The sequence below is a fragment of the Stegostoma tigrinum genome, chromosome 24 (genome assembly GCF_030684315.1).
Source record: "Stegostoma tigrinum isolate sSteTig4 chromosome 24, sSteTig4.hap1, whole genome shotgun sequence".
Lineage (NCBI taxonomy): Eukaryota > Metazoa > Chordata > Chondrichthyes > Orectolobiformes > Stegostomatidae > Stegostoma > Stegostoma tigrinum.
In genome coordinates, this window is record NC_081377.1 from 23,576,652 (window position 1) to 23,596,187 (window position 19,536).

The 19,536-nt window shown below is 41.1% G+C and overlaps 1 protein-coding gene across 1 annotated transcript in view; it reads left to right on the forward strand.

Annotated features, from left to right (window-relative positions):
• LOC125465168 (hippocalcin-like protein 1) overlaps nucleotides 1–19,536 on the forward strand; it is a 134,363-nt gene that overhangs the window by 85,363 nt on the left and 29,464 nt on the right. Inside the window, exon 3 of the mRNA XM_048558379.2 lies at nucleotides 2,232–2,629. Within this exon, the coding sequence (XP_048414336.1) occupies nucleotides 2,252–2,629 (378 nt within the window). The 5' untranslated portion in view covers nucleotides 2,232–2,251. The remainder of the gene's footprint in view (nucleotides 1–2,231; nucleotides 2,630–19,536) is intronic.

Below are 19,536 nucleotides of genomic sequence, written 5' to 3' on the forward strand. Positions count from 1 at the left end.
TTTTCCATCCCCACCCCTGTCTGCTTTCCGGAGAGACCACTCTCTCCGTGACTCCCTTGTTCGCTCCACACTACCCTCCAACCCCACCACACCCGGCACCTTCCCCTGCAACCGCAGGAAATGCTACACTTGCCCCCACACCTCCTCCCTCACCCCTATCCCAGGCCCCAAGATGACATTCCACATTAAGCAGAGGTTCACCTGCACATCTGCCAATGTGGTATACTGCATCCACTGTACCCGGTGCGGCTACCTCTACATTGGGGAAATCAAGCGGTGTTTGCAGAACACCTCCGCTCAGTTCGCAACAAACAACTGCACCTCCCAGTCGCAAACCATTTCCACTCCCCCTCCCATTCTTTAGATGACATGTCCATCATGGGCCTCCTGCAGTGCCACAATGATGCCACCCGAAGGTTGCAGGAACAGCAACTCATATTCCGCCTGGGAACCCTGCAGCCTAATGGTATCCATGTGGACTTCACCAGTTTCAAAATCTCCCCTTCCCCTACTGCATCCTTAAACCAGCCCAGTTCGTCCCCTCCCCCCACTGCACCATACAACCAGCCCAGCTCTTCCCCCCCCCACCCACTGCATCCCAAAACCAGTCCAACCTGTCTCTGCCTCCCTAACCGGTTCTCCCTCTCACCCATCCCTTCCTCCCACCCCAAGCCGCACCCCCATCTACCTGCTAACCTCATCCCACCTCCTTGACCTGTCCGTCTTCCCTGGATTGACCTATCCCCTCCCTACCTCCCCACCTACACTCTCTCCACCTATCTTCTTTACTCTCCATCTTCGGTCCGCCTCCTCCTCTCTCCCTATTTATTCCAGTTCCCTCTCCCCACCCCCCTCTCTGATGAAGGGTCTAGGCCCGAAACGTCAGCTTTTGTGCTCCTGAGATGCTGCTTGGCCTGCTGTGTTCATCCAACCTCACATTTTATTATCTTGGAATTCTCCAGCATCTGCAGTTCCCATTATCTCTGATACTAGTTTTTTTTTAGTAGATTTTTTTTCTCTCTTTCAAGAATAACATTACTTATGGAAAATGAAGTGCTGACAGCAAAGTTCCTGAGGTCCATTCTGTCTCTGATCTCCTGGCCCAATGCTGAACATGAGAGTTGTATGGATGGTTATGTTTGGAGACAGGTATCTTGATAATGGGCCATCGTTTGTTGTTGCAAGCCATTAAACAGAACCTGCCGTTTAGATTTGCCTGTCAGCATTGTTGAAACTCAAGACTGAGGGCATTACATTGAGGGAGTTCGAGCATTTGGGATCTGAGTGATTGTCATTAGAATGCCATGTGTATCTCCTTCACTCAGCAATTGGCTCGAAGGACTGAGGAATGAATAGCCAAGAATGAGTTCACTGGCTCTAATTGACAATTACAAGTCAAATCAGAGACAGGGAGAGAAAATGAATCTGGGGTTCAGGGATGAAAATCTGTTTGTTAAAAATGGTGATAAATGACAAAAGAGTTATTGAGTGTAGGAATTTAAAATATGACAATTGCACTCTCCAACAACAATTAATTTCTGAAGGAATGAGACTTGTAATAGTTGATTTTGACTGCCACAGTCCGAGTGGCATTAATTATTACTTCACCTCATCCAAAATATGATTGATTTTAAATTACATATCTTGTATTTTCTGTATTGCATTCACTATGTACATATCAATTTAATGCTGTTGAAAGCATGTCAAAAATGAGCCATGCAGTGAGGAGACATTTTTGTGAAGTTATATCCATAATTAACTTTGTAACTACCTCTTACCTGACATTACTGTGCCATTGGTGCAGAAGTAAGAGTAATCGTCGTTAGACCTGACTAATACTTTGACGGAACATTTTGGACCCTAACTACAGTGCTTTCGTTTGGATGGTTGAAGAACAGCCTCTGGAAGAGCAATTTAAAATATTCTTTTGCATGTTTACTACATGGGGCAAAACTAAGCCAAAACATCCCAAATGATGCTTGTAGCTACAACAAGACTCCAGCTGCTTTGGTTCCATGCTTTTTACATTAGGTTGGGTATTTAAACTATTTGATTGTGGATTTCACTGTATTACTGATTCAGATGGGCAATTCCAGCTCAAATGCTGTCTGAATAAGTAGCAGCTCATCTATCAGTGCTAGAATGGAAATGTCCACTTAAAAGCTGCAGACCAATGCTCCTCTGTAGCATTGAGTTGACTAAATCTCTTCCCTTTTCCCCTTTCTATCTAGGTGTGATCAACTGAGCTAGAATGGGTAAGCAGAATAGTAAACTGCGCCCTGAAGTCCTTCAGGATCTTCGCGAAAACACAGAATTCACCGACCATGAGCTCCAGGAATGGTACAAAGGCTTCCTGAAAGATTGTCCAAGTGGCAATCTGACTGTTGATGAATTTAAGAAAATATATGCAAATTTCTTCCCTTATGGCGATGCCTCCAAATTTGCGGAGCATGTATTCCGCACTTTTGACACCAATGCTGATGGAACAATTGATTTTCGAGAATTTATTATTGCGCTAAGTGTCACATCCCGTGGCAAGCTGGAGCAAAAGTTGAAGTGGGCGTTCAGCATGTATGACCTGGATGGAAATGGGTACATCAGTCGAGATGAAATGCTAGAAATTGTGCAGGTAAGATCCCTAGTTATCCAATTATGTAGAGATAAATTCAGGTATGCATGCACTTTAATGACTTTACTGATTATCAACTGGAAAATTGGGTCTTTGTTCTCTTCGGATTTTCCCTTTTAATCTTCAGGTATTATTCAGCATAAGTCTCCTGTCCAAGGTTTGTTCCAATTTTCCATAATTCTTTAATGAACGAGGACACTGAACTTTTGATCTTCTCACTAATTGGACACTGAGGCTAAGTGGTCAGCACTGCTGCCGCTCAGTGCCAGGGACCTGGGTTCAATTCCACCCTTGGGCGACTGTCTGTGTGGAGTTTGCACATTCTCCCCGTGTCTGTGTGAGTTTCCTTCGGGTTCTCTGGTTTCCTCCCACAATCCAAGGTGTCCAGGTTAAGTGGCTTGGCCGTGCTAAATTGCCCGTAGTGTTCAGGAATATGTAGAAAAGGTAAGTTATAGGGAGATGGGTCTGGGTGGGATGTTCTGAGGGTCGCTATGGACTTGTTGGGCCGAAGGGCCAGTTTCCACGTTGTATGGATTCTATGATTCTTGTCCATGACTGTTGTTTGAGTTTGTAAGGTTGAGTTTGTACAAATGTGGAAATTTGTTACATGTCTATATTTAAATTGACAGCTGTTTTGTGGTTAGCAATATTCTAACGCTACTCTCTCATCCAGTGTAGATTACAGACTTTATAGTCTCACAGGGTTCAGTTTTTATTCTTTTAATTACCTTGTCAAATGAGTCATGATGCACTCAGTGAACTGAGTATGCCCCTTGGATATTTTGTTAATATAGTTGTGTGTGACAAAATATCTGATACAAAATTATTTCTAAAACATGAGTTGATTATGTCCATATCAATGCAAAGGATGCCAGTTTACGTTTGTCAGCCAATGTCAACATCGAGCACTAACAATTACTTGGTACGACTGTAATGGTTTTGTCACATAATTGTCGTGTCCTTGCTTCTTAGCCAAAGGGCCTGGGTTCAAGTCCCACCTTCCATGGAAGACAGGTTTCCGAACAGGTAGATTAAAATACACCTATACTAAAATAGCTGCTAACCAACAATTCATTTAATCTCACTTTGAATCATATTATTTCCCTAGTGTTGGGACCAGGCCATTGGGCCCACTGAATCAACACTGACACTCCTAAGAATGTCCTTTTCCTGACCTACCTCATTACCCTACAATCCTGCATTTCCCGTGGCTAATCTACCTAGCCTGCACATCCCTATGGGCAAATTAGCATGGCCAATCCAAATACCCTACACATCTTTGGACTGTGGGAGGAAATCCGAGCACCTGGAGGAAACCCACTTAGGCACAGGGAGAATGTGCAAAATCCACATGCACAGTCACCTGAGACTGGAATCAAACCCAGGTCCCCGGCACTGGGAAGGAGCACTTTCACAGCATTAGCATGAACATTAAGCCTTGGAATGAGATTTCTGGATTTGGGACAGTAGATTAGATTAGTTTTCAGTTGCTTAATTGCCACTAGGTTGCTGTATGGCATCGGTTGATAATGTATTCTGACAGACCAATTACTTAAAAATCTGTTGCTGCAAGTGAAGGGTACTTCAAAAGATTGAAGCAGCTCTGATTATTGTGTCACACAATAGATATACTTAGCATTTCGAATTGACGGATGTTATGTGACTGACCAGATATCAGCTATTGAATACCTGTGCAAGCGAACTTTACTGCATGAATTGTGTGTTTATAGATTTAACAACAAACTTTGAATTTTTATGGCACTTTCAATGTAGGGAAACATCCCAAAGAACTTCACAGGAGCAATATGAAGCAGACTGTGACACCAAACTGTATGTGGAGATATCAGGGCAGTAAACCAAACATTGAGTTAAAGCAGAGATAACAAGGTGTAGAGCTGGATGAACACAGCAGACCAAGAAGCTTCAGAGGAGCAGGAAGGCTGATGTTTTGGGCCTAGACCCTTCTTCAGAAAAGGCAGTTAAAGCAGTTGGCTTTAAAAAGCATCTTAAATGAGAAGAATGTGGCAAAAAGGTATAGGGAAGGTATTTCAAAGTTTGTAACTAAGCAACTGAAGCCAGAAGTAGTGGGGATACTCAAACCTCAAATTAGAGGAGTGCAAATATCTAAAATGGCTGTGCTCTTGAGGCAAATGCAAGCATGAGGGATCTGGCCATGGAGGGAATTGAAAATATACATTTTTAAACTGAGGCATTGCTAAGGTAGGGGCTAGTGTAGGCTCGCAAGCAGGTTGTGCAGAAAAGCTCTTGGTGTGCATTGCGACACAAACGGGTAAGCTTTGAATAACAAGGTGTAGAGCTGGATGAACACAGCAGGCCAAGCAGCACCATAGGAGCAGGAGAGCGACGTTTCAGGCCGAGACCCTTCTTCAGAAAAAAGCTTTGAATAACCTTCAGTTTACAGGGATGTGGGATTGTGCACAACAACAGCGAGATGTTCATTGAAATAATCAAGTATTAAAAAAATGGAAGAGTTTGAGCCAAAGAGTTGGAGGATGGTGATGTATTTAGCTGTGTCAGAGACTGCAGAAAGGTTGAGAGGGAGACAAGGGAAGGTTCACTTCTGTCACAGTTACATGGGATGTCACTGGTGACTTTGAGAGCCACTGCTGACAAAGGTGGAAATTTGATTCAAATATAATGTTTTGGGAAAAGTTAGGAACAGATTTGGGAGATGGTACACATTCAGGAACTTTGAAGAGGAGAGATAGTTTAGAGATTGTCCTTGCAAACTGCGGGCCAAGGGTTGCCTTTTATATTTTTAAGGGGCATAGTGATGACAGCAGAGTTGAAAGAGGAGCGGACAGTGGCTAAAATGAGAGAATGAGTGATATCAGCTAACATGGGAGCTAGAAGGGAAGTTGGGTGGTCAGTAGTTTAGTTTGAATATGATTGAGTGACTAGGGTGTGTTCCTCAACTGCAAGGAAAACTCAAAAATTGTAAAAAGGAAAATAGGAAGGAAGCTAACAGTTGAGTGAGCTGAGGTCTTAGATGTTTGTCCTGGTAGACCAGGAGGGAGATTGTGAGCTCCTTTCACATTTTCCTGAAGATGTAGGTGGAGTAGTCAGGGGAGAGAGGTTATCAGGACTAATTAAGTGAGGCATAAAGCTGGTGTTATCTTTAAGTTCCTTGATAATCCTGAGAAGTGACCCTCAGTGGAGTTCTGTATGGCTGGATCAGATGGTGAATGGTTGACCCTACCCATTCAAGTCTGCATCACCTATGAGCACCTCATATTTGCAGATGTCTAAATTACTTGCTTGCTTAGGACAAATTTCATTTTTGGTATTTGCAGTGTGTTTTCTAGTAAATGAATTTTAATGAATTAACTGTTAGTTATTATAATTCAATCCATAAGTAATTTTTCTTTCTCTCCTGTTACTGTGTCACTGTGACACAATAGCCCTAAAATATTGTTTCTTTCCCTTGCTTTTTCACACCACTGTCAAGTTTGGAAATTAATTATGCTACAATACAAGTTTTAGTTCCCCGAAGTACAGTTTAATCTATTCAATGGGAAAATGTAAAATATTGAAGCTTTTTTTCCTGCTGTGATGTAGAAACACAGTTGAATAATCATTAAGAGGAGCTGAATAATGCAGAAGGATTATATGGTTAAGAGTATTATTTAGTGCCTCCTAAAGATCCCTTACCATGATGTCTTCATGAAATATTCGTCATGGATCTCTTATCAGTAGAAAACTTTCAATTTTATATATGCAGCCATTGGTCAGGAGCAGCCTTGATTTGTTCATTTATTTTAAGCATTTTAAATAATGTTCTGTAGGATCTAACATTGTCTTCTAAGATGATGACATGAGTGTTGCCTGTGTGTCCTAATTTGGATTTCCATTATATGGGGCTGCCCATGTTGCAATGGGATAGACAAAGTCAGAAGTCGCATGATGAAGTGGATATCACCTGATGAAGGAGCGGTGCTCCAAAAACTTGTGATTCCAAATAAACCTGTTGGACTATAATCTGGTGTTGTGTGACTTTTGGGTTTCCATTAGTTCCCATTTTTGTCCGTCTGGTATGAACTATCTGGGTAAGCTGGTGTATGCTTCAAAGGGGCAGTTCAGCCTGTGATCTTTACTGGCTGAACGGGAGTGAAACAAGCAAGAGAGTAACAGTGCCTCTTATGCTTCGCCATTCTCTCATAACTTTGTGTTCTCACGGTTTCTATTACACTTGTACAAAAGAACAATTCCCATCCCAGATAAAACCATGACGTTATGTTTCAATTCCAGTTAGGGTCTAGTAACATTCTGTTTATTTAAAGCAGTATGAGCTCCTAGCAACTTAGTAAGGAAAGAAAGCCACAGAACTTTGAATAAAACTAAATCAACTTTACAACACAAAGTTTGAAAAGTAAAGCATCTACAATCTATTGGCCTTATGTGAATGCTGATCCTTTAGAGTGCAGGAGTTAACAGGCACACAGCTCGGTGGGCTGTTGAGCACAATCAAATAGCAGATTTCAAAAAATGAAGGTCCGACAGCATCCGAGGAGCCAGTAAGTCAGTATTTTCGGCTGGAACCCTTCTTCAGGACTTTCGGATCAGGACTGAAGAAGAGTTCTGATCTGAAACGTTGACTGTCCTGCTCTGGATGCTGTCTGACCTGCTATTCTTTTCCATCTCCACATTTTTTGACTCTAGCTTCTAGCATCTGCAGTCCTTTCCGTCTCCACATAACAGATGCGGTCAACAATGATTCTGGGGATTTCTCAGCAATTCAGAGAAACTCTTAAAACTTTACACTAGGGATTCCGCTTTTTTTTCCCTTTCAAGAACCAAACTTTGGATTTCATTATAAAATAATTTCATCATGAACTGTCCAAAACACATTTTGTATTCTTGTAGAATCATAGAGTTATATATCATGGAAACCACTCTTCAGTCTAACTCGTCCACGCCAACCTATTCCTAAACTAATCTCCTCTGCCTGCATTTGGCCCATATCCCTCCAAACCTTTCCTATTCATATACTTATCCAAATGTCTTTTAAACATTGTAACTATACCTGCATCACCACTTCCTCTGAAAGTTCATTCCAAACACTAACCATTCTCTTTGTAAAAAAAAATGCCTCTCCATGTCCTTTTTAAATCTTTTTCCACTTAACTTAAAAAATTGCTCCCTTGTTTTCAATTTCCCCACCATAGAGAAAAGACCTCTGCTATTCATTTCATCTATACACGCCATGATTTTGCAAACTTATTTAAAGTCACCCCTCAACCTCCTATGCCCTAGTGAAAAATCCCAGTCTAGCAGCCTACTTCTATTGCTCAAACTCTCTCTTTCCGACAACATCCTGGTAAATCTTTTCTGAATCATCTCCACTTTTAAAGTATCTTTCCTGTAACAGGGCAACCAGAACTGCACACAGTACTCCAGAAAAGGCCTCACTAATATCCTGTACAACCTCAATATGACATCCCAACTCCTACACCCAATGGGTCTGAGCAATGAAGGCAAATATGCCAAATGCCTTCCGAACCACCATGTCTACCTATGATGCAAATTTCAAAGCATTATATACCTGAACCGCCAGGTCTTCCTGTTCTACAGCACTGCCCAGAGCCCTACCATTAATTGTATAAGTTCTGCTCTTGCATTTTGGTAAAGCACACAATATACCTCATTTATCCAAATTAAACTCTATCTGCCTCTCATCAGTCCATTGACCCAATCAATGAATATCTCTTTGTAATTTTAGATAACCTTCTTCACTGCCCACTATACCACCAATTTAAGTGTCATCTGCAAACTTACTGACCATGCCTGCTATATTCTCATCTAAATCATTTATATAAATGACAAACAGAGGTAGACCCAAAACTGATCCTTGTAGGACACAGGCCACCAGTCTGAAAAATAACTCTCCACCATCACACTCTGCATCCTACCGTCAAGCCAATGTTATATCCAGTTAGCAGGTTCAGCCTGAGTCCCTTGTGACCTAACGTCACTAATTAGCCTACCATGAGCATCTTTATCGAAAGCTCAGTAAAGTTCAGGTAAACAATATCTACCACTCTGGCCTGCATCAATCTTTTTGGTTAATTCCACAAAAAAAACAGTCAAGTTAGTGAGACATGATTTCCCTTGCACAAAACCATGATGACTAACCTTAATCATTCCCAGCCTCTTCAAATACATGTAAATCCTATCTTTCAGAATCACTTCCAATGACTTATCCACCACCGATGCCAGGCTCACAGGTCTATAGCTTCCAGGCTTCTCCTTAACAGCCTTTCCTAAATAAAAGCACAACATTAGCCATGCTTCAATCCTCTGGCCCCTTGCCTGTGGTTACAGATGATATGAATATTTCAGCTAGGGGCCCTACAATTTCCTCCCTAACTTCCCACCACATTCTGGGATACACTTGACCAGAGATTTATCTTTATTTTTTGCTAAGACCTCTTACACTTCCTATTCTGTAATGTGTACTGTTTTCAAAACATCAATACTTATTTCCCTGAGTTCTTTAGCCTCCATTTTTTGCTCCACAGTAAAAACTGCTGCGAAATATCCATTTAGTATCTCCTGCCCTGAGACTGCAGTCCAGTGGATTCCTGAGGTTAGACTCTAGCACATACCTATGAGCAGAGTTGTAACTTTTTTTACAGGCAGCTGGCTTCACTGAGCAGGTTCTGCCTTGGGTTTCTCCAAGCTCCAGTCGTTCTTAGCTGCACCATTGAAATAATGTTTAGGGGCTTCCTTTAGTCCAGCTTTCAGATTCACTGAACTATCCATGGCTTCCAAGGTTTCTTATGGGCCCTAACTTACTTCATCACAGAGCCAGATGCCTTCCATCACTTTTCCAGCTTTGCTGATTTTCCCTCAAAACCCTGACCGTGTAGAGGCTGCTACACAGTCTTCCTGCTTGCTGGGGCCTCCTCACAAGACCATAAGACATAGGAGTGGAAGCAAGGCCATTCAGCCCATCAAGTCCACTCTGCCATTTAAATCATGGCTGATGGGCATTTCAAATCCACTTCCCTGCACTCTCCCCGTAGCCCTTGATTCCTTGTTGGATCAAGAATTTGTTGATCTTTGCCTTGAAGGCATCCAACGTCCCGGCCTCCACTGCACTCCGTGGCAATGAATTCGACAAGCCCACCACTCTCTGGCTGAAGAAATATCGCCTCACTTCAGTTTTAAATTTATCCCCTCTAATTTTAAGGCTGTGCCCAGGGGTCCTAATCTCCCCGCTTAATGGAAACAACTTCCCAGCATCCACCCCTTCTAAGCCTCATCCTTAGCTATAAACTGGATGACCAACAGCCTGGCAGTGGCAGCCTTCATTGTCAAGTACTTCCAATCAACTGACTGAAAGCCATGGGCTCCACCCTCACGTGCTTTCCTGTGTTGTCATCTCAATTTTGCACTACTCTCCGCAATGCAGGAATTGTTGTATGTTTGCTGCTGGCTCCAAGGCCTTTCACATCCAGCATGTCCAGCTCCCCTTCCCCCACTGCATCCCTAAACCAGCCCAGTTCATCCCCTCCCCCCACTGCACCACACAACCAGCCCAGCTCTTCCCCCCCACCCACTGCATCCCAAAACCAGTCCAACCTGTCTCTGCCTCCCTAACCGGTTCTTCCTCTCACCCATCCCTTCCTCCCACCCCAAGCCGCACCCCCAGCTACCTACTAACCTCATCCCACCTCCTTGACCTGTCCGTCTTCCCTGGACTGACCTATCCCCTCCCTCCCTCCCCACCTATATTCTCTCCACCTATCTTCTTTACTCTTTATCTTCGGTCCGCTTCCCCCTCTCTCCCTATTTATTCCAGTTCCCTCCCCCCATCCCCCTCTCTGATGAAGGGTCTAGGCCCGAAACGTCAGCTTTTGTGCTCCTGAGATGCTGCTTGGCCTGCTGTGTTCATCCAGCCTCACATTTTATTATCTCTGTCCATCTGAAATATTGTGCAACATCTGGAAGGAGATAGCATTGACAGTGATTGTTACTCTCCCCCGGTGATTGTTACTCTCCCCCAGTGATTGTTACTCTCCCCCGGTGATTGTTACTCTCCTCCAGTGATTGTTACTGCCCCCATTGACAGTAGAACAGCGTATAAAAAAATTCTGGTTTCTCAACAGACAGGGAAATTAACACACTTCACAAATCTTTGGTTTCTCCTTTGCAAACCCGGAACATCAAGACTTCTTCACGCTCCTAAAATAATATTTGCTTAATGTAATCTTCATAGTAAGCTCTGACGAAGCGGGGTTGAGGTGGGTAGCTTCAATACAGCATCTAGCACCCTGGTTACGAAACACCCATCCCAGTAATTGCATATATATATATATACAACCTTAACCTTTCCTTAGTACAGGCTGATATCGTCATACCTCTTACTTCACCTCCCTCCTGCATCAATTTGACTATATGTACATTCAGTGTTTTCTTGCAGTAAAATTTGACATACTATTGCAGCCAATGGAGAGGCATCACTTTTAAAGCCCTCAGGGTATGGTAATCTACACAGTCTATGGATTTCCGGAAAGCTGGAGGCATACATTAATCCTGCATTCCTACCTCTGCTCCTTTTAAACCCAAAGAGAGTGTTCCTTGCTCTGCATTAGGTACCTCCTGCTTTTCTTGCTGATGCACCATAGCAACAGTCTATTCAAGAAAAGGAAGCTGGCAGTGGCATAGATGAAAATGGGCATGAAACTTCAATCCAGTTGCAATTGCATTGCACTGTGGTCTGTCAGGGCAGCTGCATATGCCAAGCCTCAAGCCAGCTCCCTAATAACACTATCGCTGGAGCATGATTAACACTACTGCCTCACGGCACCAGGGACTGGGTTCCATTCCACCCTTGGGCGACTGTCTCTGTGGAGTCTGCACGTTCTCCCTATGTACGCATGGCTTTCCTCTGTGTGCTCCGGTTTCCTCCCACAGTCCAAAGATATATAGATTAGCTGGAGTGGCCATACTAAATTGCCTGTAGTGTTCAGGGATGGTGGGTTATAAGGGGATGAGTCTGGGTGGGATGCTGTGCGGGTCAGTATGGACTTATTGGGCTAAAGGGCCTGTTTACACACTGTCAGGGTTTCTATGATGATGAACATCATGCTGTGAAAGATCAGACTGGCATGAAGCACAGAACGTTATTAGTTCCATTAAGCTCCTGAGAAGCAATAAGAACCAAGCATCTCTTTGTGATCATGGCCCTCAGTGAAATCTGTAGCTAGTCAGGGACGCCATACCTATTCCTCAGAGGCATAAATGGTGGATAGTTTGACTAGCAGAGGTAGAAGGAGATTCCTGAAATCTGTCAGTGTTCCATCTCTTTGAGAAGCAGTCTGAGGCATCTGTGGGCATTGGTCAGAAGCAAGGTGGAAAACAATGTAAAATCTGGATCATTAAAAAGAGATTTTCCTGCAGAACAAAAAAGCCTGCATTCACTTTGGCTTCAGGAGATGCCCTGACTCACTTGGAGCTGTTGACTCTCGAAGCTGCCATTGCTCACTGCATGCAGTCCAACTAAGCCCAGTTTAGCAGCTTGGCTAGAAGCACTTCATCATTTTTTGATGCTTTCAAATGAGGCCAGCTGCAGATCAACAGCTCACTCATGCATGTGTTAGACAACTTTACTTGTGTAGTCAGTTTCCTAGTTGTTCCAGCGCTGTGGAGGAAAGACAAAGTGATTAAAGAACTTTCCTTCCTACAAATTAGTGGATATGCAGAACAGGCTCCCAGTCAAATCAGTTGATGCTGCATTGATTAAAGAAACATCGACTTGGGAACAATATTGAAGAATAGAAGAAGAGATATAAATAATAGTTAAACACTCCAGGGATAAAATTGCTCTAGTTCTGCTGGGGAAAATGGAGTATATTATTCCTTTTCAAGGATCATACGCCATGGAGATTTGAGAATAGAATACTTGGGAACATTGCTTGTTTTGTGTTGTGCTTTAAGGCATGTTAACACACACATTAGGTGCAGAAAGGATGTTTCCACTGGTTTTGGGATTTAGAACCAGGGAATACAGTTCTCAGAATTAAAGGCAAATCATTTAGGACTGAGATGAGGAGGAACTCTTGCTCTCATTTTCAGGACAAAATGGTTTTATTCATACCTATTCCACAAGCATTTCCCTGTGCATCGTTAAAAATGATCTATCAAAAACCTCTCAAGTGCTTATGCTTGTGAAATTCCAAGGGAGCAATTTAGAAGTACAGTGCAAACCAGATTCCAAAATGACCAACTCGGATTCTCTCAGCTGACTTTCAAACCCCAATAAGAACAAAGATATCCCTTTAGACCTACATGTGCACTTTACTGAAACTGAACTGGAACATGTTCTCCACATCAATTTTGTACGTTTTTGTCACAGCTGACCACAGCAGATTCAGCAAGATCCCATCAAATGATGATCATCTGAAATGGCTCAAAAGGATTGTCAATGATTGGCCTGAAAGCTTTGTTTCTTAACCTCTCTCAAACCGGTAAAAACTAAATCAAATAATTCATAATGAAAACAATCACTTTAGCTTTAGACCAGGCAGCTGAAAATGTGCAGTAGATTTCTCATCAACACATTACAACAATTCTAGCATAATAATTCTCTTCAGAAACTTTTGAACTAAATTTTTGTGATGCAAGGCTTTTTGCAGGTAAGAGCTTCATGGAGTCGTTTATTAGTCTTTTAATCTGCATGACTGTATGAGGAGGACATATCAGAAAGGTCTCAAACCCCAGTTGTATTTCTCTCCTCCCCATTGTTCCAAGAGCAACACAAAAATAATATTGCAGTTATTATTATTCATAATTTTAAAACACAGGAATTCACTCAGATTTTTACAGATAATAGTGTGGTCAATCTGCTAGGCTGATTGTTCCTTAGGATGCTGAGAAATCTAAAGACTTATTAAGGCACACTTCCAAATAATACTTAATAGTTCAGTCAACTTGAATACAATCTGAAGACTCAATCAAGTTATTTATTCTGATGGGTGATTGCCTAGAAAACATGTACAGATTAATCAGTGATATGCATTTGTGACCTTCAGTACAGGAGGAACAAAGACAGTAGACTATTTCTCCTGAAATGTAATTGCAGAAGCTGTTTTAGTGCTAAAATGCTGGCAAGCTACCAATTTCCATTGTGAAAAACAGACATAATGTGTTTTTTATAATCTCAAAGAGTCAGATCTCCAATTTGTCAACTTTGACAGGATCTATTGTACTTGGCCTGTGGAAGCAGCATGCTTAATGGAGTACACGGCCTTCTCTCATTTCATATTTTTCTTTTCTCCTTAAAAGTAAAGCCATGCTATGAGGAGATGTGTGATATTGAAATGTTTATCTCCATGGGGATTTTCTCTTTAAGTTGTACTGAGTGGCAAGAAGAATGATATTGAAATCCCACATACATTGCATTTTGAAAAAATAAATTGTCCTCAAAAAGCCGTTATCACAAGGCGGCATGTTATTTCCATATTAAGGAATGCTGCCAATTGTGTGCCTCCTCATGTGCATTTCCAAGTGATTCTGACAGAGTACTTAAATATTAATGTAGTTGCTGCATTGCTGGATAGCATGCACATTGAAATTGGTACTTTCTTCAGAATATTCTGCTTTGCTTTTGCCATGATTCCATTTTATATGAAAGTTAGCCAAGTTTTAAAACTTGGTTATGTGTACTCTAGCAGTTAGCACCTAGCCATTCATCTTCAAGCCTACAGACTGGTTGATATGCTACACAGTATAACCAGATTAACTGGTTCCTGATTTCATTGCTGTTCATAGGAGCTTGCTGTACTGACCGGTTGCCATGCTTGCCTACAAAACAGAAAATAGTAATTGGCTGTAGAGCATTGACACATTCTAAGGTCACTACAACAGACTTGCACCACTTTTGATATGGTCAATTCTTAAACTGTTAGCACTTTTTTCAGCGATGGGAGTTGTTATATTGTTTCAGCAGAACCAAAGTAGACAAATACATTGAAAGTTTAATTTGAATTTTCACATTCCTTTTGTTTTTAATAACAAACGGCAGTGAACATTTGCTGTAGAGACCTACAGAGAAAAAGTAATTCATTAGATTCAATAGAATTCACAGCAACTGTGGAGAACTAGGGTTAATCTTCCAATATTAATTCAGTAGACAAGACATTGGGTCACACGTTTTCTCTATTGGTCAGCCTTCTATAATTATCTTGTTATTTGCTCTCTGTTCTAAAAAAAATGAAAGCTCTTACTTCGGTGAAATGAGTGCCAAAATGAAATGGCAAGCTGAAATGAAGGACTGAGCAGGTGATCAGTCTGACTGACAACATTTAATAAAGGAGAGCTATGGGGACACAGTTTGTTTGCTTGTCTTACTAAATGGTTAACACTTTCAAAGAGCCAGAATGATCTCAATCAGCAAGCTTTGTGATTTTGTAACAGTGTTGCAAGGTACATGGAGCAGTGAGGTTCAGAAATGGTGAAGTAAGTGCTCTCACGAGCTGCTTGTTACAGTTTCTTTTGATTTAGGTAACATTCCAGAGAATAAGTATTGAACCACTGTTTGCATCTTATTACAATCACAATAGAGGGAAAGAGTTTTTTTTGAGGAGGGATGCCATTACTGTAATCAATGAATGTGCAAGATGCATCGGTACTTATTTCAGGACTATAGTTTACTGCAGTGAAATTATTGCAAGCATTAACTCTGTTTTCATTGCTGAGTGTTAACTGTTAAGTTCTGTTGTAAGGCGAGGGTTTGTGTAAATAAACTTCTTCCACCAACGTTGCATGACAACAGGTAACCTTCAACAGTTACAAGTGTCTGAGACGATGGATTATAGAGTTTTACTGAAAATTGATGATAAATCTATGTGCAAAGCCTGTTCCTCATCCCCACACACTGCAGTTAACCTGAAGGAAATGAGTTTGGACTCAAACCCTGCGACTGCATGCATCACTCAACCTCACTCGTGTGATTTATCAAGTCATTAATGGCTGCATGTCAATACATTCTGAAATATAAATAAAAGCTGAAAGAACTGCAGATGCTCGAAGTCAGAAACAAAAACAGAAGTTGCTGGAAAATCTCAACAAGTCTGGCAGCATCTGTGGAGAGAAATCAGCGTTAAAGTTTCGGGACCAGTGATCCAAAGAAGAGTGTTCTGAACATGTTCTGAAGAAGGGTCACTGGGCCTGAAACATGAATTTTGATTTCTCTCGACAAATGGTACCAGACCTGCTGAGCTTTTCCAACAATTTCTGTTTTTGTTTCATTCTGAAATACTGCCTTATCCAAAGAAGGGTTAATATTAGGGGAGTGACCAAATATATGCCTATTCTGTCATCTTGAATCAATTTACAATTAATTTTTAACTCAATAGCTAATTATTATGTTTATAGACATCATGTGAGATTTTGTTGAATACATATTCCCCTCCATTATGTTACTTTGTTCTCTTTTTCCCATTTGCATTACATTGACTTATCTTGTATTATTCACTGATGGCCTTTAACAAATGGGGGTAATTTCCCATATTTGCATTGCTAGTGGCAAATTTCAGACTCTGAAGCTGCCTATTAGAAACCCTAATCTAGTCTACATGACATTCTGACCATCTGTTGGTGACATCTATGTCCTGTAATGGCTAACTCATCAACCAATGAAAACCAATTGCCCACTTAACCTGTTGCATCAATGGGAGCACTGCAGAAGTATTTTGTCCTGTTTTTGCTGATACCTTCTTCAGCTCCAATGGAAGTGAAACTGTTTTATCAGGAACCAGAACCATTCAGCTAATGGACACAATGGCTATTTGTAATGTTCCCAAGGTTGGTCTAGCTGGGAGTTTGTTGATTTATTTTCCTAGTCCACATACCGCTATCATTAACTAATACATTTATCCATTGATGTGTTGGAGAACTCTTTCATCAGCTGACTTTTTTCTCTATTTTTGGCACAATTATGCACCCAGGTTTCTGAATCTACTGCTTATTTTTAGTGCCAAATGCACAAATTTAGTACGCTGTACTTGAATTAGAAAGTGAAGTGATGCAGCAGTTCCAAAAGTGAAACAAGTAGATCTCCTGAGATTTACTCTTAAATGATAAAAGTAAATCTTAGGTCAGTGATTTCCAGGCTGTTCAAAAAGTTGCAAGGCAAAGTTTTGCAAATTGAATTGAATACTTAATAGCTTCCAGTATATAGGTATACTTCACGGGATATTTAATTCTTTATATGCCAACTGTACATGCAACAATTGATAAATAATATCAGAGATTGACAATAGGATTAGTTTATAGAAATCCATTGTCATGTGTGGTGCAGTTCTAGTTATAAATTGTGAGTCAATACATTTTGGAGACACACAGCTATTAGGGTGGTTGCAACTGCTGATTTTTGGCTTTATACTACAGACAGTATTGAGTCTCTGGTGAATACCTTACTAAATATCAGTTTACATGAGGGCACCATCACAACATTTCATTGTTGAATGAGAATGGGCTAACGCCCAGAGTCCTTGGAGTTTCCAGAATACCTATCTACAGGCGTCTTATTGGAAAACAGGGAAGGTTGGAGCTTGATGGTCACTTCCCATTCTATCACAATGGCTCCCCCATCAAAACCAGACAGGGTGGGTCTCGTAACTGTTAAACCCTGTGCCCACATAATCACAACTGTTTCAGAAACAGAACATTTTATTGCCTGAAGACCCAGCAGACCCATCAGCCTTCAGCCAATGTGAGAACCAGCCCGTGAACTGAGTTTCATGTCATCACACAGCCAGCATTACTAAGCTGCTCTAGTTTCAAAGTACAACTGAGCACCAACTTTCCAGTTATGTGGTTACAGGAAAGTTCTCAGCCTGCAGTGAATCCTTCACTCTTCAAGACTCTTACTTCAACTTTAAAGCATCAAACCTATTTAAGGAATCACAGAACTGTTACATGGGAGGCCGGAGATTAAACATCAGAGACTGAACTAATTGTAATCCGTATGAGTGTACTAATTTTTGCCTGTATTCAATGTTTGCCTGTGTGTCCACACAAGATCAGGTGTGAGTGGTTTTGTATTAATTTTGGATATGTGTGTGATAATAAATAAGTTTAGTTAAACCCACAAATACATGTAGCTGAATTATTAATAGAATGCACACTCCAACAGTACAAAGCAAGACATCTCTTTTCATACAAAACGTACTGATTATGGCCAAGAAAAGAGCACATGCATTTTGGGTGTGACACCATATATTCCAATTGTATATTTTTCAGTAGTATTCCGTGTCTTCAATGTCTTATTTTCCCACTTTGTGTTGCTTTCAAAATCGATGGACACAATCCATTTCTAGTGCAGTGTTTGAAACAAAATACCTGGGTACAAGCAAGCTGCATCCTAATTTAGGAGAAAAGACTTAAGAATTAAACTGGGAAATGCGGGATGATGCTTTTCAATATTTTATTGTAATGAAAGGTTTCTCAGTAAATTTTAAATTAAGAAAAAACATTAAGCAATTTCTAAACTAAATATAAGCACTGTTGTAATTTGAAATTGACTTTCTACAATCCGAATTTAGGACATTAATTACGTTACATGGCATTGTAATTTGAATGCCTTTTCAATTATTTAGCTTTCTTTTGCTGTTCTACTTCAAAGTAAATCTAATTTTTGTTATGTTTTCATTATAAGTTGCACTTTCAGTCATTGCTGTTCTGTGGTCTGATACGTTTACACGAGTTTTGATTTTGTTGATGTGTTGTGGCAATTGCTGGCAAGGTCACCATTAAATGCCAAACTTCAATTGGGAAGGTGGTGATGAGCCACTTTCTTGAACTGCTACACTTTATGTGTGCTGTAGTGTTACCACCATGATGTCATGTAACTGAATAAATGTCCTAAATTCAGATTGTAGAAAGTTAATTTCAAATTACAACAGTGCTTACATTCAGTTTAGAAATCGCTTAATGTTTTTTCTTAATTTAAAATTTACTGAGCAACCTTTCATCACAATAAAACTTTGAAAAGTATCATCCTTCATTTCCCAGTTTAATTATGAAGTCTGTTTTCTCCTAAATTAGCATGCAGCTTGCTTGTACCCAGTTATTTTGTTCTAGGCAATAAAGGAAAAACAATGCACTTCCAAGTCAAGTCAGTGTTCTGTTGCACTTGGTCCACTGGTCCTTCCAGGCAGCAAGGGCCATGAGTTTGGGAGGTGCTGTTGAAGAAGCTTTGATGAGTTATTGATAATACAGTATGGAACTGGAGGAACACAGCAGGTCAGGCAACATCAGAGGAGCAGGAAATTTGACGTTTCAGGTCAGGACCCTTCTTCAGAAATGGGGGGCGCGGTGGAAGGGAGCTCAGGAATAAATAGAGAGAGGAGGGGTGGGCTGGGGATGGCAGGTGGGATGTGATAGGTGAGTACACGTAAGGAGTGGTGGGGATTGGTCAGTGGGGTGGGAGGACCGGATACCTGTCCATCTTCTCTCCCACCTATCCACCCCTCCCACTGATAATTAAAACCAAAACATCCAAAGAGGCTCACCTTGCCCTATAATATGTTAAAAGAAGTAAGAAAGGTGATATAACCTGCATCTCGCACCCAATGTGTCATAAAGGAGTGGCTTATTGAAATAAACACCTGACACTGACTTGTTGAGTAACAATTTATTTGTCTAACATTAACAGTGAACAAATCAACTGAACGATTAACAAACCAAACAATTCCCCCCAACTACTAACTATTCACAAACAAAACAAAATTATAATGGTATGCTCTTCCAATAAATACAAGTCCCACTTATATAAACCAAAATAAAAAAACTTAGAACTTAGTCTCTCAAAAGAGCATAGCCACTTTTGGGTGGCACAGTGGCTCAGTGGCTAGCACTGCAGCCTCATAGCACCAGGG